The sequence below is a fragment of the Zychaea mexicana genome (assembly GCF_025766255.1).
Source record: "Zychaea mexicana strain RSA 1403 chromosome Unknown BDB00scaffold_16, whole genome shotgun sequence".
Taxonomy (NCBI): domain Eukaryota; kingdom Fungi; phylum Mucoromycota; class Mucoromycetes; order Mucorales; family Lichtheimiaceae; genus Zychaea; species Zychaea mexicana.
This window is the reverse complement of record NW_026516679.1, coordinates 351,317-376,753: the sequence shown is the minus strand read 5'-3', so window position 1 is coordinate 376,753 and position 25,437 is coordinate 351,317. Positions and strand designations below refer to the sequence as shown.

Below are 25,437 nucleotides of genomic sequence, written 5' to 3'. Positions count from 1 at the left end.
GTGATGTAGCCAAGGCGTCCGGATTCCATCTTGGCATACATGTCAGTAATATACTGTTGAAACAGCTTACCGAAGCGATGCAGATCGTGTCCATTGTCGTCGTCATTGCTCTCGCGCACCATCAGGCGATATTTATACCAATCCATCACTGTTATATGATCACCATTGTCATTGCGCGCTTCGATGGTCCAACCCTCATCACCTTAAATTGTGTAAGTTAGAATTACGCACTACAGCAGACGATTAGAACTTAAAGCTAATATTACCTTGAGGAAATATCAATACATAATGCATGGCGTCATAGAAACGATGCTTCTCTGAGATACGCTGCAATTGATTTGACCGAGTTCGCACAACAATGTCGCGGTTCCCAGCCTGGCCGTCATGCGTGTTATCCACAATCAGGATTCCAACTTCATCACCTGTTGGTCTATTATACCGCCTTTGATCCGGGGTACCCTCTGCGCGAATCACCAATGTAACGTTTTCGACATTGTCGTCACGATAGCGATCGGCCATGTTTTGGAAAGCTTGGGCAAAGGGGCAAACACGATGCATCAGCTCCTGCAAAGTGCGCAAAGTATCTGTGTTTACAGGGGCATTCGTGGCATTCTGACGTATTTGCAATTCCATGGAAGGATCATAGACATAGATTTGCGCAAAAGCTGGGGTATCCTCATCTGTGTTAGGGAGCAAAGACCCAATCATATGGTGCATGGTGCCATGGATCCGAAAGTTGTATGCACCACCTCGCAAGTTTGCTACAGTTTGATCAACGCTGGCACCAAGGGACGTAAAACTCAAAGCATTGTTGTATGCACGAATGTTTTTACGAAAATCCTGCGAGGCACGATCATCACCACATAATAGCTCTGCTATCTCTGGTGGAGTTTCACTCAGCGGAGGAAGAGTAACGGACCCTTTGGCACAGCATAGCTGGAATTCAGGTGACGTCTCTGAAGATACTGATACACGCTCTTGCACCCACATACGCGCGTAACAATACGAACACTCACGATCCATTAATCCGAGTGAATGGCGATCAGGAATATGGTTTGCACGGATACGTCCGATGGCGGGATGAAACTGCAAAAGAAAAAGAAACGCGTTATTATTATTATAGACTGTATAGCCTATACAGGAGGGATTGTTAATTACTTGAGGCTCAGTTGAGATATCAGCTTGCAGATTCCTTGGATTAAGTGGGCAACCACGGAAACTTCTACGTGAATGTCCAAGTTGGCCACAGCTTGCGCACCGAGGAGCCGTCTCTGACTGTTACAAACATGTGTCAATTTTTAGTCACATCACTGTCTATTCGAAAATTATCGCTTACAATCTCATCGCTCGGATTAACACTTTGATCTTGATTAATCTCGGAGACAGGGTTTTCAACGCTCGGACTGGCTATTTGATTTTCTTCAACATTTGGATCGACTCTTTGATGGTGCTCAAACAGGAATTGAATTTCATTCTGCTCACGCGCAGCTAAGCGAGCCGGATTCAGTAAGCAATCTCGGTGTCTTCTACTCGAGTGCCCAGTCTGATGGCATGAAGCACAGATTCGAATGCTCATTTGAAGTATATAAGTTGAAAATGACTGGTTGTAGGTAAGCAAAAAAGAAGTGCAGGGATTACTCAAAAGCGCGTAAAGACAGATTCAGGACGCGTGAACAGCACGATGACAACTTCCTTTTTTGTATGCTATAGGTGTCAGCATCAACACCCTGAACCCAATCAGCCACTACTACTACTACTAAATCATAAATGGTATGACAGTGAATGGTAGTAAAAAAATATGATCTACAGCAAAGATATAATTCGGTCATTGCTTCATCCATAGAATCCATTGCCTCTCTTATGGTTTATACAAATATTTGATGCGTAATGAGACTCTTTTTCATTTATCGTGAATCCCAGATCCTGAATGACCGCTCAATTTTACACAGATAGAAACTAAAGCACCGCTGTAGAGCCACCTTCCTTTTTTGGATTTTTCAGCTAACTTTTTAAGATTTTAATAGTATAGATAACCTTTCCAACAGTCAGTGTATATTGTTGTTCCTTTTTTAACATATTTCTTAATGATTTTATTTATACTTTCACTATTTCTAATATTAATTAGTATGAAAAAAGATTTCTTATTTTCGTTTTTAATTTTATTTTTTTAATCTAGATCTTTCAATGCCACCAATTACCCATGCTCCTTCAACTTTATGACCTTTATAATATTTTCTTTTGGTAATCTTCGTTTCATCTATTTCTACTATTGAATTTCTACCTCCAATTTTATCAATCTTTATATTATTATCAATATTTTTTCTAAAAAGTTTATGATATTTTATAGCTGTTTTATGATCAATACTTAAACTTTTAGAAATACTAGTTATTAGTGTTTTTTTTTAAAATTCATATAAAATATGTAATTGGTAATGAATTGGTAGTTTCATTTTTGAAAATATTGTATCTTTAAATGGTGAATATGTTTTTCTACATTTATAATAATTACAAACATATAATTTTCGTTTATAATTAAATTTAATATTATCATTTTTACATTTGTCACATATATCTCTTTTTTTAATATATTTATTATCTAGTAGATAATTTATTCCATCAACTTCATTATCAAAAGCTTTCTTTAATATATGGTAACTTTCTATAAACATTTTGTATTTTAAAAATATTTTCTATAAAGTTTTCAATCATCTGTTTTCAACTATTTTTATTTTTAGATAGAAAATTCAATTTTTTTTTAAAATTTTTTATAAGTAATTGAGTTTGAAATTTATATGAGATTTATAATAGATGTACTCCAATTACATCCTAGTCATGGCTCTTTCCGCTATTGATCACGACCAGCCAGACAATGGCTCTGGCACTCAACCGCCCACCTCCTCACAACATCAACCGCTCCCAGTGCCTCGTCTCACCTATGCGCGAGTCGCTCAAAAGCATCGTCAATCCTTGATGCGACAAGAACACGACACGATCGTTACCCCTGATGAAACTGACGCCCAAAAGACAACGCGTGTAATCTACTCCAACGTATATCGAGTAGGCGGCTCCCCTGCTTCAGCAAAGAGTGTCTTCTTCGATCTGAGTAGCCGCACTGAACCACTAGGCAAACTGATGACACTTCTCGCCCGTACGTTCCCATCCAACTGCGGTGGTCAACCTGTTCGAGAGGGTCCTCGTGTTTTGGCAGAGCTATACTTTGAGAACGAGGAGGACATCCATAATACGATTTCCACTGGAATTACCTTCAAGAATGGGGTCATTATCAAACCTTGTTTGGCCCTATCCTCCGAGGCCAAAGTCACCAAGGTGCGACTGTCCAAGTTGCCCTTCATGAACCCTAGCAAACTACTTGAAGGCATCACTAATAGCATGAGCATTTACGGTCGAGTGTTAGACTGTGGTATTTACCGCGATGCCTCCTCAGGCCTTTTCATGGGCAATGGATTTGCAGTTCTTGATCGGCAAACAATCGAAGGCGCACAACCATTTAGCGCAATGTCACACGTAATTTCTTGGCTTACCACCGACGACTATTTCTACGCAACTTGGGCTGCCATGCCGTTACACTGTGCCCGGTGTCACAAACCCGACCACCACATTCGTATTTGCCCTTCCAACCCGCGCAACTATCGCACCTGCTGGACATGTGGTAAAGTCGGACACATCTCTGTGAATTGCCCAAACGCCAGCGACCATGTCCAAGGAAACAAAAGTAATGCAGGCACCAAGCGACGCCGTATTCGTAACTCTGGCAATGCGGGTCTGTCCTCTCCAGCCTCAGCAGGGGTAACTGAGCATAGTTCCAATGTCTCACAACATGTGGAAGAGACACCAGCTCGTGAAACCTCACCTACAAACGAGCTACAACCAAACGAGCAACAACATCGAACCGACAATGACGACTACGGATCGACCGCCTCCGATGACAACGATTCGACCGCCTCTGACGACAACGAATCGACAGCCCCCATCGCCAGCACCGACACAGACGATGAGGACATGGCAATTGTGGATGAATTAGAGGCGAATGACGTGTCCACCGAACGACCTGCTGCCACTGCCGAGACGGTTGCCGCGGCGCTCCACTCAGTCTTCACCGAAAAGCAAACTACGCCTAACAGTTTCCAGCACATGCTCCAGCTCGCACAAGAAACACAAATCACTCCAGTGTGGCACACCAGCTATCCCCTCACGGATAACGACAGAGAACATCTCGCGGGCTTACCCGAAGAGGAACAAAAATTGGCAGCTATGATATTGCGTCTACGCTTCCCCGAGATCGAGACAGTGCCTGCGAACAAACAAGCCCTTGAGACTTATACAAGAAGTGGCAGATTAGTCAAGCCGACCGAAAAAGCTATACGCAGTAAGACCGGGTCATCATCCAACAAAAAGAAGATGACCCGCAAAAATACGTATCAAAATTAATTATCATCATGACATCCAATCAGATCCTCAAATTGTGCTCTTTAAATTGTAATAGCCTACGCAAAACTCATAACCCTGACGCACGGTCCTCACTTATTCGGTACCTGCGTCAACAACAACCACAACTACTATCACTACAAGAAACCAATGCTTCTTCAGAAGACATTGTAAATTCATTCGACCTTCAATTCAGACCAGCAGTTAGCCTTTGGACTAGTCGCTGCGGCCTCCTTTCATTATCACCTGACATCACCATCACCAAGATCCATATAGACCTGGCGGATAATACGGAGCGGATCATTTTTGCTCATGTCCAATCCGTTTCCAGCACTTTTACACCATTCTATTTTCTCGTCATTTATGCACCAGCCACATCATCAATCCGTGAGCGACACACCTTCTACGACCAACTACTCGCATCACCTATTTTCAACAACCCTGACTCTAACTATCTTGACCGACTTATCATTGCCGGCGATTTCAACTACAACAGTCACCGAGCCGATCATCATAACCGAGTGCCTGCGGCTTGGCGCGCAGTTATTCAAAACAATTTTCTTGACTGCATAACGGATACAGATGCGACATCACCACTACCCACCTACCGCCATGGGGATCTGTATCATTCCACACTCGACTACATATATGCTACGTATTCCCTACGCCCTCATATTACACGTGCTGACGTGCAAAAACTATGTAGAGCCTGGTCCGATCACAGCTTGTTGACTGCCTTTATTGATCTTGGTGAAAGCCCTCGCGGTAAAGGGTACTGGCGCGGTAACCCCAACTTCACCCGTATCAAAGAGTTTCGACAAGACCTAGCACGGCTGCTATCACGACTGCGCCCTAACCTACAGGCCAATGGTACATCCAAGAACAATGGGACTGCCTGAAGGATGAATTGAAGCGTTTCATGCAACAGTTTGGACGCCAACGTGCTGACTGGCGGGACCAGCAACTCAAGGCCCTACAAACTAAGCGCAACCGCCTCCTCCGTGCAAATCCGCCCCCTGCAATACTGGAAATGCACTTGCCTCGAGTAGAGCGACAAATCGAAATCATCCAGCAAGAGATGGTTGACACAGCTGCACTTCGTGCTAACGTACGGTGGAGAGAACAAGGGGAAGTATCGGCTGGCTACTTAAAACGTACTGCCACCACTCGTCAGACACAGCGCCTGATCCTAGCACTGCAACAACCCCACACTAATAATTTGGCAACAACACCAACCTCTTTACAAGCAGCGGCCCGGGCGTTCTATCAGGATTTATATACTGCCGACCCAGTGGATCAAGACTCGATGGCCTACCTTTTGGATGAGCTTCCCACAGCCTGCACTATCACGGAATCTGCCTGTGAGTTGCTCACTGCTGCATTTTCCGCTGAGGATCTTATCAGTGGCGCCAGACGGGCACCAAGTAAAAGTAGCCCTGGCCTCGATGGCCTTCCATATGCAATCTGGTACTTGGTTTTTCAGCACCCGGACTACCAGGAGCTTGCTCGCTCCGTGTACAATGCTGCCCTACAGGATGCAGTGTTCCCCGCATCTTGGAATGACACTGCAGTAACCCTGCTTCCCAAAAAGGGCGATTTGACGACCTTACGCAATTGGAGGCCTATATCTTTGATCAATACGGACGCTAAAATATTCACTCGGCTATTGAACTCGCGCCTTATTCAAGCGGCTGATCCACTCATCAATGAATTTCAAACTGGATTCTTGCCAGGCCGGTTCATAGCCAACAATGGTATGTTGGTGAAACTGGCAATGGAACAAGCGCGCAACGATCCAGCTAGCAATCATATCGCTTTACAATTAGATGCCGAGAAGGCCTATGACCGCGTTAACCCAACGTATCTTCGCCAAGTCATGGTTCGTTTTGGTTTTCCCGAGAGGGTCATCAACTCCATCTGTACTCTGTTTTTCTCGACCCGCATACATCTCAACATCAATGGGCATGTGACGGATCCTTTCATCCAAGGACGTGGTCTCCGGCAGGGGGATCCTATGTCGCCTATCCTTTTTAATCTTGCTCTCGAACCACTCCTCCGCCGCATTATACATGATACGTCTTTTCATGGCTTTCAACCAGCATCTAGTCAAACAATCACCACTCTTTTGCCACCAGCACCACTCAAAGTCCTCGCGTACGCAGATGATGTGTTCGTATTCCTCGCTTCACCTCAAGATTTGGAACGTCTGCGCCTCCATTTACACCATTATCAGGCCGCATCAAACGCACGGATGAACGCTCACAAAACTCAAGCCATATCGCTCTGTGGTAGGCCGCTTCCAGATTGGGCTCCTATCCTCGATAGGGCGGGCTATCCTCCATGCCACACTCGTGCTGATGACAACCCGGTAATTTACCTCGGCTACCCACTAGCATCATCCCAACATCAACTACACACGTTTCTAGAGCAGATATTGGTCAAGATACGGTCGGCCTGCCAGCTACACTCGCAACGCCAACTATCTATTCGCGGCCGCGCTACAGTACTAAACTCATTGATATTATCGAAGCTATGGCACGTACTACGACTCGTCGGTGCTGCGCCTTCATCCTTCTTCAGGAAATTACGCTCAATATGTGGCCAATTCCTCATGACGCGCATGTTCCCTCGTATCAGCTTCGAGAACCTTTGCCAGCCGCGCAGCCATGGCGGGGTGGGCATTTTGAATCCTCTGCTCCAACAGTCAGCTTTACAACTGCGATGGTTGGAACCGCTCTTTGACCAAGACTCAACTACAGCAACATATCTCACCACCTGCCTCTGGCACCACCTTGTGGTCTCGTCTGGTGCCTCAATCGACCCCCGCTTTACTCTGGTTTTTCCCGGTTTACGTGGTCCAGATGCAAGGGATTCGGGCACTGTCGGCTATCTGCTGTATCGAGCTATTGACCAACTTCCAATCGACTGGTTATCATCTAACCTCTCAGCCGCATCAGTTCTCCAGATACCGCTTAACGCCATTTGGGCACCAACAGCGGCTAACACCCGCCTCCATCGCCCGGGTTTCAAAACAATGAAAGTATCTGACCTCTTTGTCTTTGACGCTTCACTTGGCTATCTCCGCCGTCGATCAGCCGCAGATGGTATTATCCGGAGGATCCTCACTAATCGCTTTTTCAACGATCTCGCTCAAGGAAGAATCTTTATGATCAATGGCTTTGCACGGCTCTGTCTCCCGCCAGCATTTTCAGGCAACAGCCACTCTGGATGTCTTGGCGCAATTGATGCAACACCGCTTTCTCTCCGATTGCACACCACATTGCCCATATGGCAGACAAAACGATATCGCCGTACATGCTCACCACCAACGCATAGTGTCACTGGCATTACCGCTCGACAATGGTCCAAATTTTGGTCATGGCCCATGGAACACACTGCCCGCAACGTCTGGTTCCGCACTATCCATGGGACATTACCAACATCTTCACGCCTTCATAGCTTCAATATCTCGCATGCTCCATCCCCGGACTGTCGCCTGTGCCGATCCAACATTGATACCACGCCCCATTTCCTATTCGAATGCCCCCACAAATATCAAGTGTGGCAACTAGTTTGGGGTCGCCTTCGGTACTCGGATCCTAACCCAGCCTCGATCCTTCCACTACTCTGTCAACTCACGTTACCAGACGAACCACCTACACGTCCTATCACCATATCAACTACTATTGCCTGCATTTTACAAGCAATCTGGGCAGCCTATTGGCGTTTTATCTTTCATGATGAGCCATTTGTACCATCCATGGTCGCCTCTCGGGTCTCTTCTCTGTTAATCCGCTTTCGACCTCTATCTCTTTCAGAAATCTTTTAATCTTTTCTTCTATACTATACCCCCACCCTAAAAACAAAAAAAAAAAAAAAAAAAAAAAAAAAAAAAAAAAAAAAAAAAAAAACAAACACAAAAAACATATCATAGCTACAACACCCCCTATCTCTACCTTCACATTTTACCACACATTATATCGCTCTTAGCCATAGTCATACTCAAGTATCTTTTTAGTCAATCTGTTCTCTCTGTTTCGCACACAGCCCGCCACTGTCATTGACACGTGGGACTGCAAATAAAACTACTTATTTCGAGGCCGACCAACCTCCATAAAAAAAAAAAAAATAAGGAGCCAGTGAACTGCAGCAATGTGAAGAAGTGCCTTGATGATAATTATCGTTGTAGTCTGACGACTGTCATGCTAGTGTCTTTTTCTTATGGTGCGTATATGTTTGTTTCACTATGCGGCTCCGCTTGCCGTGCTCCGCTCTGATCCAACAATTGTCGGCGACGGGTCTGTGCGCTTTAATGGAACAAAGAACCGGCGATATAAAAAGAGTATGAAACCTGGGGATCATGATGATTTTTTATATGTGAAGCGTACCCAGCAATACTATTGATACTCGATATGACCTTCTTTTCTTAGCTGACGATCAAGAAACGGCCGCTGCCAGTTTCATCAGCGCAATTTATAACGGTTTGACAATCTCTTTTATGAAACGTGGGGATCGTGATGATTTTTATAAGTGAAGCTTATTACCACCTATTCAAGAAGATGCTTGGACTTTGGAGGACCATGCTGCCATGTCCAGTGACGATAACCCTGTCGCCACTACTAAAGGAGAAAACAACAACAACTATTATACCTCGCCAACAATGCAGCAACAGCATCATCCATAACGTGTCCATCGCAATAACACGAGCCAAATTTAATTTTATACGTAGACAAAGTTTTTCTATGCACTGGTCTTTTGATTTTGTAGCAATATTTTTATCGTGTAGAAGCAGGCCCTTCTTTTTTATTATATTTTGGCATACGTCACCGGTTTACATGAATATATATATATATATATATATATATTCTTGTGATGCTTCTCGCCGATCAATGGAAATTGCAGTCATAAGTTTTGTATTATAAAAAAGGTAGACACAATTTCGAACCTGAAATTAACGCAATACAGTAGGGCGAACATATGTTCCATTTAAAAGAAACATCTTGCCCTTTCATCCGTTTTTTTCCTCTCTTGCAAAAATCGTTTACTTGACTTTACTAGCACATACTTGATTGTAAGCAGCGTGTTTTCCATTACTATCGATGTATGTTTACGGACCACCAAGAGCAGAACAGCTTTGACGCTGAAGAAAGCAGTATCCAAGCTTCCTAAAAACTATTTCAAAGAGCTTAAAATGACACCATCATAGGAAGTACACCAATCAATGCAAACCAAAACCATCTAAGTGGCATGAGAACGATACCTTTTGGTTACATCGAACTGTCACGAACATACCTAGACCTCTATTGTGATTATTCCTCTACCTTTATGATCGTATACTGATAAATTTCTTAACATCAACATCATCAATCACATTCTTAAGGTCTCTTTCCATTAAGTGCCATTATTATAATCCATAGTAAAAGATTCATATATGCACACCTATGGAATGTCTTCTAACATAAAGCATCAATCGTATACAGTATCTTGTTTTTTCCCTCATCCTATGGTCTCATACTTTCCGGTTCCCTTCTTATCCTGTCCTATTATTACTGAAAGCACATAGCACATCTGTGTCTGGTCTTTCTGCCATTGTCTTGTTTCTGCTAACACCTTGAATAGGCGTGTTAAGGCCTACACAGGAATTTGTTTGTGCATGCTCTATTGTAGTAGAGGTATTTTTTTTGTATGGCCCGTAGAGTAGGGCGCAATTTCATTTCCGTCATCGTGTCTGAGAGAGTGACAGTGCCGGGGCAGGTATATAAATGATGCTGCAGGCACAGATTTTATGCCAGATTTAGGATGCAAACAGTGAGCTGATTGACAAATGAAAATGAGAAAGATGGAAAAGAAATTGCAAAAGGAAAGTGAGGGACTTGAAAAACAAGTGGTGTGATAATTGACTAGAGTGATGAACAAGAACATATCAAAACAGTCTTGGCTGCTACAATGGAGGGCAAAAAGGATTGCTGGTCAAATATGACCGCGCAGTGAGCACGCCAGATGGCTAGTACAATTGATGTGATGAGCGTCATAGTGCGCTTGCTTCTTGTGGACTGAGATAGAAGGTGAGTTCCAACCTCTGATGATCGCCTGCATATTGGGGTCCGCTAGTTGCAGCAGGGCTTAAGCCCTGCGCCATACTTCTTCTTTGGGGGCGCAATGAAAAAGAAATTGATGTACTTATTCTACTCGAGTGTTACATATGCGACAGGTTGCTGACGGCATAAACGTCGGGACAATGCAGTACATATTTTTCGTGGTTGGTACGGTGGAGTGCAGAGCCTAATACCAGACGTTCCATGTAGCGTGCTTTATCGGCTGGGACCAGAAAATATGCCAGTCGTTGTCTGAAGGGTCTGGCGTCAATGCAGGGGACACTATCTGTCTGTATGTCTTCAATCGCCATTGAGTTCGAGCCATAGCTTCCGGAAAAGGATTCAGTAAAGCATACGAGTCGACTATGCCCAGTTCAAGTTGATCAGACAATGTGCGTTCTTCCCGAGTCCACCGGCGGAAAAAGGGATGGAGTGCGATCCACTTGTGACCCAGATACTGCTGCATTTGAGACAGCAAATATCGATACCTAGACCCTTCACCTGGACGACGTAGATGGACGTGGCGTGGCTGGGCTGGGCTTCCTGGTCAACAGCGAAGAGGTCTTTGACAAGCAGATTCTTGAAACCGGGTTGCTTTAGGGATCGACACCCTCTATCGGTTTCCGTATTTCTTTAAGCAGCAATTCCAAGCATGTAGCGACCGACAGGTCAAACTCACTGAGATCAATGGCGATCGCGTCGAAGACGCGGAATAACAGTTGGTTGATGGTCAATGTGGGTGTGGCAATTTCTTTTGGCGCATTTCGGCAGACGAGTACAGTTGGTAGTGGCGTCACGTCAGACCGGCTATTAAGTAAAAGCGGTGGCTCAAATATTGGGTGTGATACACTTGATAATTACACGATCCCACCAAATCCCGTATCTATTCAATTTGCAGTATGTTTTGCTGAAGAGCGGGGTCGAGCACTCCAAGCCCGCCATGCGCTCTCAGTCGACAGAGTATTGTATACGCTATGCGGGGAAACATGTGGTGTGCTACAAACGAACTGATTGTTGACTTGAGTTTGTACTAAAAGGTTTGAGTCTATCGATTAGCGTACGCTACATACATCGGTCTTCTGACACACAAGAGTCGGCGACTATATCCGTTCTTTGTGTAGCAGGGTCTCTCGAACGTATGACCATGGGTACATGTAGATTGAACTGTCACCTCGCGCTGTGCTGCTTTCCATAATTTCCTTACAGCTTGAAGTATGTAAATTGTTTAGGATGACAGCAAATCGTACAGGAGTAATAAACATGCTGACACTTACGACAATCATCAGTGGTGTGAGCTGTCTTTTGATCTGGGTGTTTGCCTGCAATCTTGCAAAGGTTATAGCGTTTTCCGCTATTTATGTATTTTTCTCTGGTGGCTAACTTACATTATGTAAGTACAAATGCATAGTCGTTGTTTGCAAAAATATCGCGTTTGATATCCCAATAGCCTAGTAATGCGCATTATACCACAACAAAAACAGTCCCTTCTACTGTTTTACTATGCAACTCATCGGCGTAGATAAATATCAGTCAGCCTTGAACGTGATTGCTATTGCCAATGCTGTTGGAGCCCTGGGAATAACAATTGCAAGCTCTATTAATCCATTAGCTCCATCGAGCCATATTTTACATACATACTGATGAGTGGCTGCACATGTATACTGACAGCTATTATTCTACTTTAGCTATGAAATTTCAGCTGTCTCCAAATCCATTGCAAAGAGTATAAGCAATAATGAATATATGTGTTATAAACGAATAGTCTTCAGATATCGTATGATAATATGCCATATATTATTCATCATGTGCAATATATAAATCTGGATAATGTTATGTGAAGCAAAGTATATATTTAGATGCTCCCTTTTACCGATCTCATTCTTTGGGAAGCGGATCAAGAGTTCGTCCAATTTCTATCTGTAGCTGACGAGTAGTACAAGCTGGGGCGGATCCTTAATGGTTACGAGTTCTCGGTACAGTATGAGTTACATTCTATCTGTGATGATGATGACGCATATGTAAACGCTCTCTTCATATATCGACGATGATAACCGCGACACGGTGCACCGTGCTTAACATTACATTATTGCCATAATTTATAAGACAAGCACCCTTATAATGAAGTTTTTGACGAGTATAAATTTGGTGAACATACGGAGCAACAAACTCATAGCTTTTTTTATGTTCTGCACTCGGACATGACTCAATTTGATACCGCATTTTTACTGCTGCCTTTCATCTTGCTTCCATTATATATGGTGGTGGCGCACGGTGCGGCAAGTCTAACCGAAACCGGCAAAATTTCCCACTTATTCCGCGAAGCTTAATCATTACACAAAAGGACTCACACGCTGGATACGTGTAAGTTCTGGTAACATATGGTGATAAAATAGCGGGGTTCCGTGGTACAACTTTATTCAGAATTAGTTGATTAAAGTCATATTCTCCATCTTTTGCTAAAATTTGCGATTGGGTCAAGCAACTATCGTGAGTAAGTCCCTACCACACACCATATAGTATGATCGTATATCCATGATAAATCAATAGAATAATATTCAGCAGATGAACTTTGGTGACAAATAAAAATTGGGGTTCAAGCAAGTCTTTTAATCCTTGTCCACTAAATCACATTATATTTTTTGTTAAGGAATCGCTGCTGTGATATGTTCAGTATCAATGTAGACATGTTGGATTTTAGAGGTTGTAGATAATTCTAAGAGTGGAACTTAAAGGATTATAGCTTCATATTCTATGTCTTCCATGCCGTTATATCAAAACCGACAATATTATCATTTTTGACGTTCCCCCATATATGCCTTCCAGCAGATCAAGCGAGCGTGTGAATATACACACGGTCACGTCAACTACATTTCAGTCGAACATTTATCACCGGAATACAGAAAGTAGATCGTTTCACCTGGCACATCGCAAAAAATCCAGCGATGCAACCGCCTGTATTGCAGTTAAAAAGAACCTTCATTATTGAGCCTTATCTAAAATAAGTGTTAGCCGGGCAAACCGTGAGATTTTGCTAAGCGAAGACAACATGCATATGCATCAAAAAAAAATTACGGAAATAGAAAAAATGTAACGTCAAGTTTTTTTTTTTTTTATAACAAAAGATGTCATTTACGCTTTGGATTCATCTCGTACCTGTCACACAGCAGCATAGCAAGAAGCCCAAGAATTGCCCAATCTTGTGTAAAAACGCATTTGAAAGATCGTGCTTTTCCTAACGGACGGATCATGCCATCGAGTCATTTGATATATGACATGTCTTGGCTGCTAAGTGGGAATATATATTGTGGTGTCTATTTAGGTAGAAGATTACTATATCTACTGATAATATCGCAACAAAGAAAACAATAAGTTTCTTTCTTTTTATTACTTTTCCCAGTAGATTCGTATGCGTTTTTCAAACACGTCGGCTCTTAATTTTTAAGGTTGCAGAATTATCCTGCTGATTAGCGGTAAAAACGAAATGGGATGGCTGGAAGCACCAACACGAAACGGGACCAAGCCACATATGCCTTCCCATTGAATCTTTAGGTTTAGTTTCTTTTGGGGGAATGTTAACGGGAAGAGCAGAGCATTATTGTCAGTGGCGAATTGGAAAACCAGACTGCTGGTAGGACCTGGTTAGTGCTCTTTTTTGGGAGAGAGAAAGAGAAGGATCACTGCTCTTATTTCCGAAACACTCACATACTTACTAGGTGATGTAAGATGTTGATGAAGGTTCAATCTCCTTTCACGAAGTAGTGAGTATATAAGCAGGCTATCAAACGTATCCCACAGAGAAACATACATTCGAAAAAGCTCCTTACATTTAACTACTACTACTTGCTCTATTTGTTTTGCATCCATAACTATCGTTTCCTTAGCTAACTCAAATGGGCACTGCTAGTATCAACAGCACCGGTCGGGTATCAGTACCCGAGAACGGCAATAAACCCGTAGTCTCCATTGTCGACGATGTACCTCATAGCGATGAAGAAAGCCAAACTAGCCAAGAAAAGTCTTATACCGTTGATCCAGTCTTGGAACGCAAGCTTATACGAAAACTTGATTCACGGATGCTCATTTGGTCGTTCTTTGCTTATTTTGCAAATCAGCTCGACCGGAACAATTTACGTGAGTTGTTACAGTATCAAGCTGAAACTTAGCGATGTATATCTGAGTAGCAACAATATAGTTTACTAATCTTTGCATTCTTGTTAGAAAATGCGTTTACCATGGGCATGGAACGAGATCTAGACCTCAATTCAGATGTGTATAACTGGGCCGTAACAATGTTTTTCATCGGTTATGTCGTGTACGTTTCTATTACTTATTTTTACTCATACCGTTGATTATAGAATGACTGTATGCTCATTTATGAAAACAACCCGATCCTGCTTTATAATTGTAATAGATTACAAATTCCCAGCAATATGATCATAACAAAAGTGTTGCCGCGGTGGTTTCTGCCTTCAGTAGTTCTTGGCTGGGGTTCAATTGTCTGTTTCATGGCTCTTGTTACAAATCACCAAGGACTTTGGGGCCTTCGTATGCTGATGGGTTTGGTGGAGGTATGCCCAGAACACTAAATTGATCGTTGAAAAAATTATTGTGCCAGCAGTTTTTACTGATTCCCCCGTCTGTCCATTTTCAATATACAGGCCGCGTTCTATCCTGGTATGATTTTCTTACTTGGTAGCTGGTATACCAAGGAGGAGCTTGGAAAACGAATGATGTTCTTCACTACTGGTAACCAAGTATCTGGCGCTTTCGGCGGCCTCATTGCCGGTGGCATTTCTGACACGATGACTGGCGCCGCTGGTTTGCCGGCATGGAAATGGTTATTCATCATTGAAGGTCTGATTGGCGTTGTTATCGGTATAGCCGGCTATTTCTTGCTCCCCAATTTCCCTCATCATCGTACTTACTGGCTCACCGAAGAAGAGCGAGAGCTTGCAATTGCACGAATCCAGCACCAGGGCAGCAAGGTCAAATCGGCTACTTTCAACTTTAAAACGTAAGCGAATGCGTCTCTTTAAGTTCTTTGTATTTTCAAGGATAAAAACATTTGCTATTAGTTCATCAAATTCTGATATCTAATTTTTGATAACTGATTTTGACTATAGTATTGCCAACGTGTTGGCGACACCCTATGCTTGGCTTCAAGTGCTTAACTTTTCTTGCATATATATTGGCAATCAGCTGTCTCTCAATTTTGCCATTATTCTGCGAGGAATGGGATACGAGGTTGCCTTTGCAAATTACATGAACACTCCAGCATATCTTTTCGGCGCTATTGCGGCTCTCGTCGTTGCTTGGTCATCGGACAAAACTGGAGATCGGATTATTCACATCGCCGTCACCGAACTTTGGGTCGGTGTATGGTACTTGATTCTGGGTGTCGTAGGCCTCGGAAACAACCCTCCCGCTTTGCTTTTTGTGGGTGTGTTCGCTATTGCCGTGAATATCTCATTACCTGCATTGTGTCTGGCTTGGATAACCGAGATATACCAAGCTGATCATAACTCTCGAGCTGTTGCAATTGCTTTTATCAACGCAGTTGGTAACCTTGCTCCAAACTTCATTAATTTAAGAGCCTGGATTGTCTCCGATGCGCCTGCATTCTGTAAGTTAGCATGTCTTTCTTGGCTTGATGCAACGGAATAACTTTCTAATTAGTTTAATGATCATTGTGGTTTTTTCGTAGTTAACGGTAAAATGACCAGCATGGGTATGAGCTTTGGCTCAGTATTAATAACGCTAGTCATCGCGTTCTTATTGCGCATCAAGTTCATGCTTCCACAACCGGTCGAGAAGAAAGGTGTCAAGAACTTTGAAGAAAATGATACATCCTCAAAAGAATAAAAGTAAAGGAAAAAAAGATTCCCAATAAAGCGAATTCTAATCGCTTGATAATCATATCCAGAGTCTTGCATAGTTTTACATTTACTGATGTAAAATAAAAAAAGTTACACCTTGCTTTACATCCATAATCCTTTTATGGCTTGAGCATCATCCGCAAAAATATAATCGAAGATTGAAACTGAAAACTTCTTTTTTATTTTTATAGTAGATATGATTACTTCGTCCGCTTTCCAAATTCCTCACTAGAGAGAAAGAATAAATGTTAGTTTACACATATCACAGTCAACTTACACAGACTTCTCTTCTGTCAAGCCAGGCTTACTTATATTCACGCCAAATCTAAAATAACAACAATAAAATTTAGAGATTGTGTTCTTTCAAATTGATATACACACTATAAATACGTACCACAGGCGCCGAAGTACAAGGAATAAGACCGACTTCTGTTACGACGAGGGAAATATATTTGGATGGCGTTACATCATATAACAAGTTAAGTAATCTCAGGTTTGGTTGATCTCGCCAGGAGGATAATGCCGATTCTTTCGGAGTAGGATGTATTTGATGGCAAGAGTTATAGACTGGCTTTGTGTCGACAAGCTCATCCGGATTTCCTATATTATTTAAAGAGCATCCAGATATATATGAGTAATCGACAACAGACACAGAAGCGTATATGTTCATATACTAACCAATCTCGTTCAAAACCAATGAGTCGACCTGAGTACGGTTGACGAACTTGTACGTCTCACAGCAGATCATTACAGGAATCTGTTTGTCACGGGCAGCCATAGCAACCATTGCAGTTCCAACACGGGAATACACTGCACCGTTGTTAAGCAACGCATGTGCACCCATGATCACCTTAGTAACAGATCGCAAGGCAACGTAGACACTTGACAGCAGATAGTATGAGCAATCGATTCCAGCTGCTGCTAACCGTCGCAGAAGATGCTTGCCTATACTCCAAAATCGCAGTAAGTAACACGGATCGCTGCCACATTTGCCATTTGTATCAGAAGATGATGAAGAGTGATATCCTTACCTTCAAATAGGGGACGGCTATCGACAATAATAACCTTAAAGTCGATTCCCTTTTTCTTTGTTTCTAGCAACAGGTTCTCAACAACCGATGACTTTCCATATGTCAATATAACTTCTCCATCCTTAATTTTCTGCAAGCCGTTCTGAACGATTAACTGATCGGCCATGGTGATACGCTCACGGATAAAATGCTCGATGGCTTCGATAAGTCTACTCCGTGCCTATAAACAAAATAAAACGCATCCTATCAATACGACCAGTATCTATACCTCGTCCTCCATCCACTGCCAATTTTTTCCAACGACAACAATACCTCATCGTCCGAAAGTGGAGGATCTTCCTCTACGATATCTGAAATTTCCTTCTTAAGCCATCGAATACATTCACGCATACTCAACGACATTGGACGGGTTCCCAAAAGGTAGGCAATATGTGGATCAAGGTGTTTTTGAATGTTTCGTGCAAACGTGGCGTCAGCTGGTGGACGATGATCCTCTATGACCTATTCGAATTCAACCGATGTTCTAATGAGTTAGACGGTCTTCACTACCCAGCACCTACATCCACCCTGATGCCCATATAAGAACAAAATAAATATGTCCTTCTGCAAAACTAACCTTGGAAAATGTTTCTAACATAGCCACACATCTAGCATTGGAACCAACAATCTTGTGTTCCGAGAAGTACAGACCCAATACCAAAACTGCAGGATGCAGATCCTTGTTTCCACCCGTCTCGGGTCTCTTTGGAGAATCCAAATGCATTAACCAAGGAACTTGGTTTTGATCAGTCTTTGATGCTCTCGCTTTCTTCTTTTGTTTATCGTCGGTTCCTCCAGACGACTGTTGCTGCTGCTGTTGTTGTTGTTGTTGTTGTTGTTGTTGCTGAGGCTTCTTGTTAGTCGTTTCCGCCTCGGCTGCCTTTTTTGCAGATTTTGGCAAACCAGCTGCAACTCGACTTTGTTTCTCCAAACGCTGTTGCTCTTGAAGTGCACGACGCTCTGCCTTGGTCATTTCTTTTTGCGATTTACGAGGTGGTTGGTTGGGGTTCTGTTGTTGCTGCTGCTGCTGCTTTTGATGGTCGTTCTGCTGTGCGATCTGAGGACTGCTTCCAGCGTCACTAGACGCTTTGCTTGGTTTGGAATCACTGGTACGGCTACTGGCTGGCGAGGCTCCTCGCTGCTGCTTTTCGTCGGGCGCAAGCCATTGATTCTCGTATGACGAGCTCATGGGAGATCCCGACACTGACTTTTGTGCTGCTACAGCTCCTGGCACAAGGAGAGGCTGTACATTAACCGTTAGTCAGCAAAGCTCTTATCAATAATGCGCTCAATGGGGCTTTCTTCCTTTTCTTTACCGAAGATTTGTTTGCAGGTTGATCCATTTGAGTAAAACGCGTATAGTGAAAGCTCGATTTTTGACGACTGCTTTTCAATAGCAACCGGAGTTCCCAAGAAAATTATTTGTTTAAGACGACAGGCAGTAAAGGGCAGACCTCACGTAATAATAGGACTCACTTACGCTTTAAGAGACCGCTGCTTTTTTGACATAATCGAGTAGTGTTATTGTAAAATAAAAGAGAAGAGAGTAAAGAGAGCTGTGGGCTTCATATTGGATAGTGTGTATATACCGACTCTTCATTTTTCAATGTAGTAGTTATGACTCACCTGAACGTGTCAAAGAACAGTAATAACCCAGCACCAGCAGTTGTGACACTGATTGTTACCAAATGTTACAGACTTCATGTTGCAATTGCTCATCCAGCTGTCATATCTTATTCTAAACAATCATTTTTTAAATCCAAAATTAGATCTATAGCTACAATAGATGGTGTGATACAATATTATCAATGCACTTTATTGCAGCGTTAATGATTACAATATGTTCGTGTTTACAAGGATTATTTATCAGCTGAATAAATCAGTCCAATTTCTTTGCGCCATTTGTCGATGGCACGGATCTGGCCCATACTATCTTCCCATGTCATGTATTTGCATTCTTTGGCACCTTGAAAGACGGCATCTGCAACAGCATCAGCTTCGATCGCATAAAGGTCGGGTTCTGGAAGATCAAAAGCCACCACCTGGGGCTCCTTGCCGTACTCTGTCAGTTCGATTTTCATGGGAGCCATGGCTGGCAAATCCGGTCTCCAGAGATTGGGTGCCTTGATAGATCCTTTGCTACCGAGCACTTCGATACAGCTATCCAGATCAGCAAAAATGGCTGTAAAGAGTTGTGCAGAGATCTTTTCGCCAAAAGCCAAAGAAGCGGTTGTCCACTCATCGACCTGCGTATCGGCTTGAACGTGACCAACTGCCTTAATCTCGGTAGGGTTAGCGAAACCAGAGTTTGTAGCAGCACCAGCAATCAAACGAGCAAATGACATGGGGTCTACAAAAACACAGATTCAGCTTCACCGAACACGTATAAAAGAAATGAATCAAACTCACGGACGGAAATACTTACATCCGCCAATATCCATGATGGCACCGCCACCCAGCTCGTTTCTCCACAATCTCGACGAGGCACCCAGGGGGCGACCATCGAATGCAAAGTTGGCTTTGATCATCTTGACATCACCAATACTTCCATTATGAACCAGCTCTACAATTTTGCAGGTTTGTGGATGGCATCGATACATGTATGCTTCCATCAAGAACACGTCGTTCTCCTTGGCTGCGGCAAGAATACGCGTCGCCTCAGCCTCGTTCATGGCGAAGGGCTTCTCGACCAGAATGTTCTTTTTGGATTGTGCGGCTTGAATGGAGACTTCACAGTGTTGTGGATGCGGGGTGGAAATGTAGACAATGTCGACCGAGGGATCATTAAAGAGTTCAGCATAGGTAGCGTAGCACTTGTCGTCTGGTACTCCGTATTGGGCGCCAAACTTGACAGCGCTTTCCTTGGCTCGGCTGCCGATAGCAACAAGCTCGCCCCTTTTTGCGGCCTTCAACCCAGTGGCGAAAGTATGTGCGATGCTACCAGTACCAATGATTCCCCACTTGAGCGACATGAAAATTTATAATTTTAGCGTGAAAAGGAAGAAGAAAACGCGGGGAACAAGTCAGGGTCCTCAGGATCAGGGTGGGAAAAGTAGCGGAAGCAGAGTTCCGCATTGGTCAAGAATTGATTTCCAGTTCTACCCAATACCGACAGGGTAAAGTTTTACACTAGCATCCGAAAAAACATTGCTTGTTGGAAGAAGGAATACCACAGTCAGCTTTTCGTACTATAAGTATCCGTTATATAGGTCGCATGATTATCTAGTCTTTAGTATGCTATAAACTCACAGCTCGGCCGAGAAATTCATGGCGCTCTTGGATAGAACCGCTATTTTTGGGCGCGGCAATGCTTATATAAGCAAATCCCTGGGAGGAAGGCATGAGGACCTGGGCTTACAGTAAGGCTGGATTGAGGACGGTTACTGTTTTAGAAGACGGAGCAACCATCAAACACAAAATATGCTTAGATTACTCGCCTCTAATTGTTAACAGCTGTCCAATTACGATGAAACACAAAGTGCATTAGGATTAAAGTGGTGTGGACAGCGAGCCCGACAGTGAAGGGTGTGCTGCCACCTGAGAGCAGCTGTTGAATTCGCGGAGCTGAGCGCCGCTTGCAATGTTAGCGGGAATGCATTCCTTAGCACCATTACATACCACACTTGATCGAGCTAACAGATAAACGAACCTACTAGAGCTTAACATGGGGCCATGACCGTCTGAGACTATATCATTTACTCGCAAAAATAAAAGAGTCAACAAACTCCCGGCCAACAAATATTGAAAAAAAAAACTACTACTAGTACTATGTGTATTTATGTATTATATAAGATTACGAGTACATTGCTTTGTTTCATCCAGTCTGAAATCATGCAGGATTTTGGATTTTGTTGGACCCTCCTCCAACCGAGGATTCTTCCTCGACAGCATCGCTTTTCTCATTTTCGACAGCTTTTGGTACCATGAATTGGATACGGAGTAGAAACCAGATAAAAATAGTTAGCGCCACCGATGCAAAGCTCATACCCGCACTGGTAGCCTTTCCTAACCCTTATTTCGAAAAGAGGGAAACAAAGCCAAGGTTAGACAATTTTGATCCTGTGACCAGACGGTTACGACAAATGCCCGTCCACATCCCTCTTTATCTGCATGTCTCACAAAGAATCACTAGCAGCACTATGATAGCACTTACAAAAGTCGGGCGAGTCCGAAACAACCCACGCTCTTACGTTCACGAAGTTTGGTGCAAGGTTACCAATCGCGTTAATAAACGCAATAGCAACGGCTCTTGTGTTATGATCAGATCTGTAAATTTCATTGGACCAAGCCAAACAAAGAGCGGTCATACTGATATTTGCGGTGATGGCGTATGTCCCAGCAAACACGAGTGCAGCTGGATTGTCTCCTTTGTTCACGACCGCTAATATCAAGAACCATATACCGACCCAGAGTTGTGTGCCTGCAACATGGAATGCGCGATCACCTGTTTTGTCCGACGACCATCCAATAGCAATAGCAATTACGGCACCAAAGATGTAGGCCGGCGTGTTCATATAGTTGGAGAACGAAACGGGATAGCCCATATCACGAAGAATAATGGCAAAGTTGAGTGACATATTGTTGCCGATATAGATGCATGCAAAGTTGATAATCATCAGCCAGGAGTACGGTGTTGCCATCACATTAGCCACTCTATAGGTAACGGTGATAAATGATCAATCACGTGAGCAAAAATTTGTTAAGCCATGAAAGGGCATATACGCATTGAAAAAGAGAGGGAAAAGAAAAGACTTACGTCCTCCAATTGTACGCGTTGGAAACAACCTGCTTGCCTTGGGTTTGTACACGGGTAACAGCGAGCACACGCTCTTCTTCGGTAAGCCATTTGGTGTTGTGTGGGAAATTTGGGAGCAAAAAGAATCCCAACACACCAATAACAACACCGATCAAACCCTCAATAATAAACAACCACTTCCATGCCGGTAAGCCTCCAGCACCATGCATCGTGTCTGCAATACCACCAGCAATGAGACCACCAAAAGCGCCAGATACTTGATTTCCAGTAGCAAAAAACATTGTTCGTTTGCCTAACTCCTCCTTAGTATACCAGCTACCAAGCAAGAAGATCATACCCGGATAGAATGCCTGGCAGTATGTATACATTGATTAGCCTTTCACGTGAGAATACATTGTGCTTTATTGAAGCAACACAATGGCGTTTCTCTAATAACTTACAGCTTCTGCCAGACCAAGGCATAGACGAAGACCCCAGAGTGACTTGTAATCCTGAATGAGCGCCATAAAACTCACTACAGCACCCCACGTAATGACTACAGATGGGAGGAGCAAGCGAGGCGAAAACTTGGTGATGATGATATTACCCGGAATCTGCAACCTTCAAGCCAGAATCAAGAAAAATAAGCATTAGTAAGTCTATCTGCAGAAGGGTTAGTAAATATAGAAGTGAGCTACAATATACACTTACACAATATAACCGATGAAGAACATAGTAACAGCCCAGTTGTAAACTGACGAGTTGAGGTCCAAGTCCTCCTCCATGCCCATAGTGAAAGCATTCTCTATGATACAGAAGAATTAAGGATAAGTAACGATCAATTGATTACTGTAATGTAAAACCAAACAAGCATCAAAGTGATAAAAAACAAAGCTTACGCAAGTTGTTCCGATCCAACAAGTTTGCAAAGTATGCAAGAAAAGACCATATCAGCATTCGCATATCAAGTTTTCGCACTAAGCGCTTCTGCACAACCGGATCAATATATGGCGCATCATTTTGATCTTCTGCTGGAGAGCTGATCTTTGCGGTCGGCTTATAATGGTCAGCAGTAGAGCCTTGATTACTGCTGCTGCTATTAGCGCTGTCGGTAGTGGGAACACCCATGATAACTATATGGGTCTAAGTACACGCTGGGGAAACAAAGCAAGAGATAGAAGAAGAGCGAGTTAAATGTAGCCTTTTGAGAAGACACGGAGCATGTTCGCAAGTGTAGTACTTCACAGGCTGCTTTATATATTAGCTTCCCTGAGTGATTTCCGACGCTTCTTCTCAAGCAAAAAAGAACAGCAACAGTATGAGATGTGTGATGAGAGTATACCTAGTATGAATAGGAGAGCATCATCAGAAACTTCCTGTCCATCCTATCCATCCTGACAAACAAAGTACTTTTGTGGCGTGCGTCTGTATCTGTACCATATTTAGACGATCTCAGTTTTCTTTTTCTTTTCTTCAGGTTTGATTGATCGACTAGCAGTGGCGACACTAACCATTTTACTCGTCTGACAGAAAGAATTGAATGAATGACTAGAATCTATTATGAAATCTCCCTGATTGAGAGCGTGGGTGTTTTCCAGAGACCTGGAATAACCATCCTTGTTACTAATACTATTTCTACACGTTTGATAAAAATCGAATAATATGTTGGCATGCATTCGAACAAACTTGAAAAATCCATTTAATACAAACACTTTCGAAAGAAAAGAGCGAGCTAGATGTACCACAGTCTTTCTAAATATCTCACATTGCATCGTGTGCACACACGCAATGGCAACAGTTATGCTAGATGCGATCCATCGAAACTAGGTCGTCAATATTCTTATCGGAAACTTGCATCCGATATTTTAAATGTTTAATAGTTTGAGGTACTGTTTCTGACTTCAATTGCTATAATACCTCAGCTGCCCCAAAGGCAAAACTCGAGCTCGCGATGCATGTCGTATCATAGAGCTACTCCTTTACATTTTCAGTTTTTTGTTGATATCACTGTCATGCATTTAGAGCTGTTAAATAAAATAAAAAGTTGATGTTTTCTGTCCACGATATGTAGTAAGGTTTCATTACTTCCGTCTCGGTGGCGGCCGCGGATATCCATGGTGAAACACTGGTTTTCCTGTGATCTAGTGATGTTTCTCAAAACAAATTCTGTTTCGGAATACCATGGCACTTTTCCGTGTGCAAATTCACACGACTGTTAAGACTACACATGTATGTGATAGACTACATAATTCACAGCATATGAAATACTTGAAGCGTGTTAAATTCGGGAAGGTGCTTGACATGCTCGTCTATACATGTCATCATATATAGGAGCATATGTATTAGCGCTTACGAAACAATAATTAGATAGCATGAGCCAGAGTAAAATGTTTTGAGCCCAAATTGTCTTTACATAAAAGAAAAAAACGGGTTGCTTCATAGAAAATATGAGCAAAAAGCACGTTTGCAGTTTGCGGGGTACTTATGAAAGGTGGATCTGAAGTGCTGATGGCCCAGGATCTACAGGTGTGTGTGACACGTCCACACGCACAGGCTTCTACCCAATCGCAAAATTTCATGATCTCGGAAATTGCGTATAACCTTTTCCAGTCTTGCATCATCTGACTCAATTACAATCTTATTTCATACCTTTTACATTTAAACATTCTTCCGCTCGCCTACGCAATGCTGAAATGGGTTTGTTCTCATCCACATCTACTCGGCTGAGAATAAACTTTATCTTCCAGGTGCTTTCATGAGGGCACAGCCTTTGACAGTCTCTCTTTGTAAATCTTTTATGTAACACATGATCCAGTTGCTCGCTTAAATACTCTCTTCCTCCCATAACATTCACTTATTTAGTTCTCTTTAGTAAGCAGCAAACAAAATTCATTACTTCTTTTGCGTAGTGTGAAAAAAGGTAAATGGTACATTGCACGCGTACGTATACATCATGTTCAGGCCTCTTTTTTCCCTTGAAAACGTCCATTTCAGACACCCTGAGCCAGAGATCCAGTATTGTGTTAATTATAACTTGTAATGACCGAGTCACCAGTTGAACCATCATGACATATAACTAGGAGCACAGCGACGATATATAAACAACCTTATACCTAATGTTTTGAAAGCGAAAACGTAGGTTGTTTTACAATCACCCATCTTTTGTAAGCTGTCAAATTATTATACTGTACAGTGAATAAAGAAAAACTAAGCCT

At 42.9% G+C, this 25,437-nt stretch overlaps 7 protein-coding genes across 7 annotated transcripts; 2 read left to right on the top strand and 5 right to left on the bottom strand.

Annotated features, from left to right (window-relative positions):
* The first annotated feature begins 8,667 nt into the window (after positions 1-8,667).
* BDB00DRAFT_926957 (uncharacterized protein) lies at positions 8,668-9,387 on the top strand. Its single transcript, XM_053128857.1, has 3 exons — positions 8,668-8,788; positions 8,877-8,927; positions 9,003-9,387. The coding sequence occupies exons 1-3, from the start codon at positions 8,693-8,695 to the stop codon at positions 9,366-9,368; spliced, it is 513 nt and encodes a 170-aa protein (XP_052982404.1). The 5' UTR covers positions 8,668-8,692; the 3' UTR covers positions 9,369-9,387.
* A 383-nt stretch (positions 9,388-9,770) lies between these two features.
* BDB00DRAFT_164534 (uncharacterized protein) lies at positions 9,771-10,635 on the bottom strand. The gene has a single exon (XM_053116298.1). It carries the CDS (start codon positions 10,366-10,368, stop codon positions 10,105-10,107), a length of 264 nt encoding a protein of 87 aa, XP_052982403.1. The 5' UTR covers positions 10,369-10,635; the 3' UTR covers positions 9,771-10,104.
* A 93-nt stretch (positions 10,636-10,728) lies between these two features.
* On the bottom strand, positions 10,729-11,947 carry BDB00DRAFT_785829 (uncharacterized protein; the record flags this gene model as incomplete). Its single annotated transcript, XM_053120562.1, has 5 exons — positions 10,729-10,904; positions 11,221-11,348; positions 11,612-11,747; positions 11,816-11,867; positions 11,927-11,947. 5 exons carry the CDS (start codon positions 11,945-11,947, stop codon positions 10,729-10,731), a joined length of 513 nt encoding a protein of 170 aa, XP_052982402.1.
* Positions 11,948-14,431: 2,484 nt separating this feature from the next.
* BDB00DRAFT_869770 (major facilitator superfamily domain-containing protein) lies at positions 14,432-16,403 on the top strand (the record flags this gene model as incomplete). The annotated part of the gene is made up of 6 exons (XM_053126637.1): positions 14,432-14,672; positions 14,760-14,853; positions 14,953-15,109; positions 15,200-15,555; positions 15,665-16,164; positions 16,246-16,403. The coding sequence occupies 6 exons, from the start codon at positions 14,432-14,434 to the stop codon at positions 16,401-16,403; spliced, it is 1,506 nt and encodes a 501-aa protein (XP_052982401.1).
* A 318-nt stretch (positions 16,404-16,721) lies between these two features.
* BDB00DRAFT_882170 (uncharacterized protein) lies at positions 16,722-18,676 on the bottom strand (the record flags this gene model as incomplete). Its single annotated transcript, XM_053128129.1, has 6 exons — positions 16,722-16,742; positions 16,812-17,017; positions 17,096-17,362; positions 17,449-17,668; positions 17,761-17,949; positions 18,065-18,676. 6 exons carry the CDS (start codon positions 18,674-18,676, stop codon positions 16,722-16,724), a joined length of 1,515 nt encoding a protein of 504 aa, XP_052982400.1.
* Positions 18,677-19,222: 546 nt separating this feature from the next.
* On the bottom strand, positions 19,223-20,534 carry BDB00DRAFT_810615 (uncharacterized protein). The gene is made up of 2 exons (XM_053122556.1): positions 19,913-20,534; positions 19,223-19,837 (listed from the first exon to the last, which is right to left on the bottom strand). Exons 1-2 carry the CDS (start codon positions 20,457-20,459, stop codon positions 19,347-19,349), a joined length of 1,038 nt encoding a protein of 345 aa, XP_052982399.1. The 5' UTR covers positions 20,460-20,534; the 3' UTR covers positions 19,223-19,346.
* A 782-nt stretch (positions 20,535-21,316) lies between these two features.
* BDB00DRAFT_869767 (major facilitator superfamily domain-containing protein) lies at positions 21,317-23,350 on the bottom strand (the record flags this gene model as incomplete). Its single annotated transcript, XM_053126636.1, has 6 exons — positions 21,317-21,498; positions 21,641-22,140; positions 22,244-22,593; positions 22,684-22,843; positions 22,934-23,027; positions 23,122-23,350. 6 exons carry the CDS (start codon positions 23,348-23,350, stop codon positions 21,317-21,319), a joined length of 1,515 nt encoding a protein of 504 aa, XP_052982398.1.
* Positions 23,351-25,437: the final 2,087 nt, after the last annotated feature.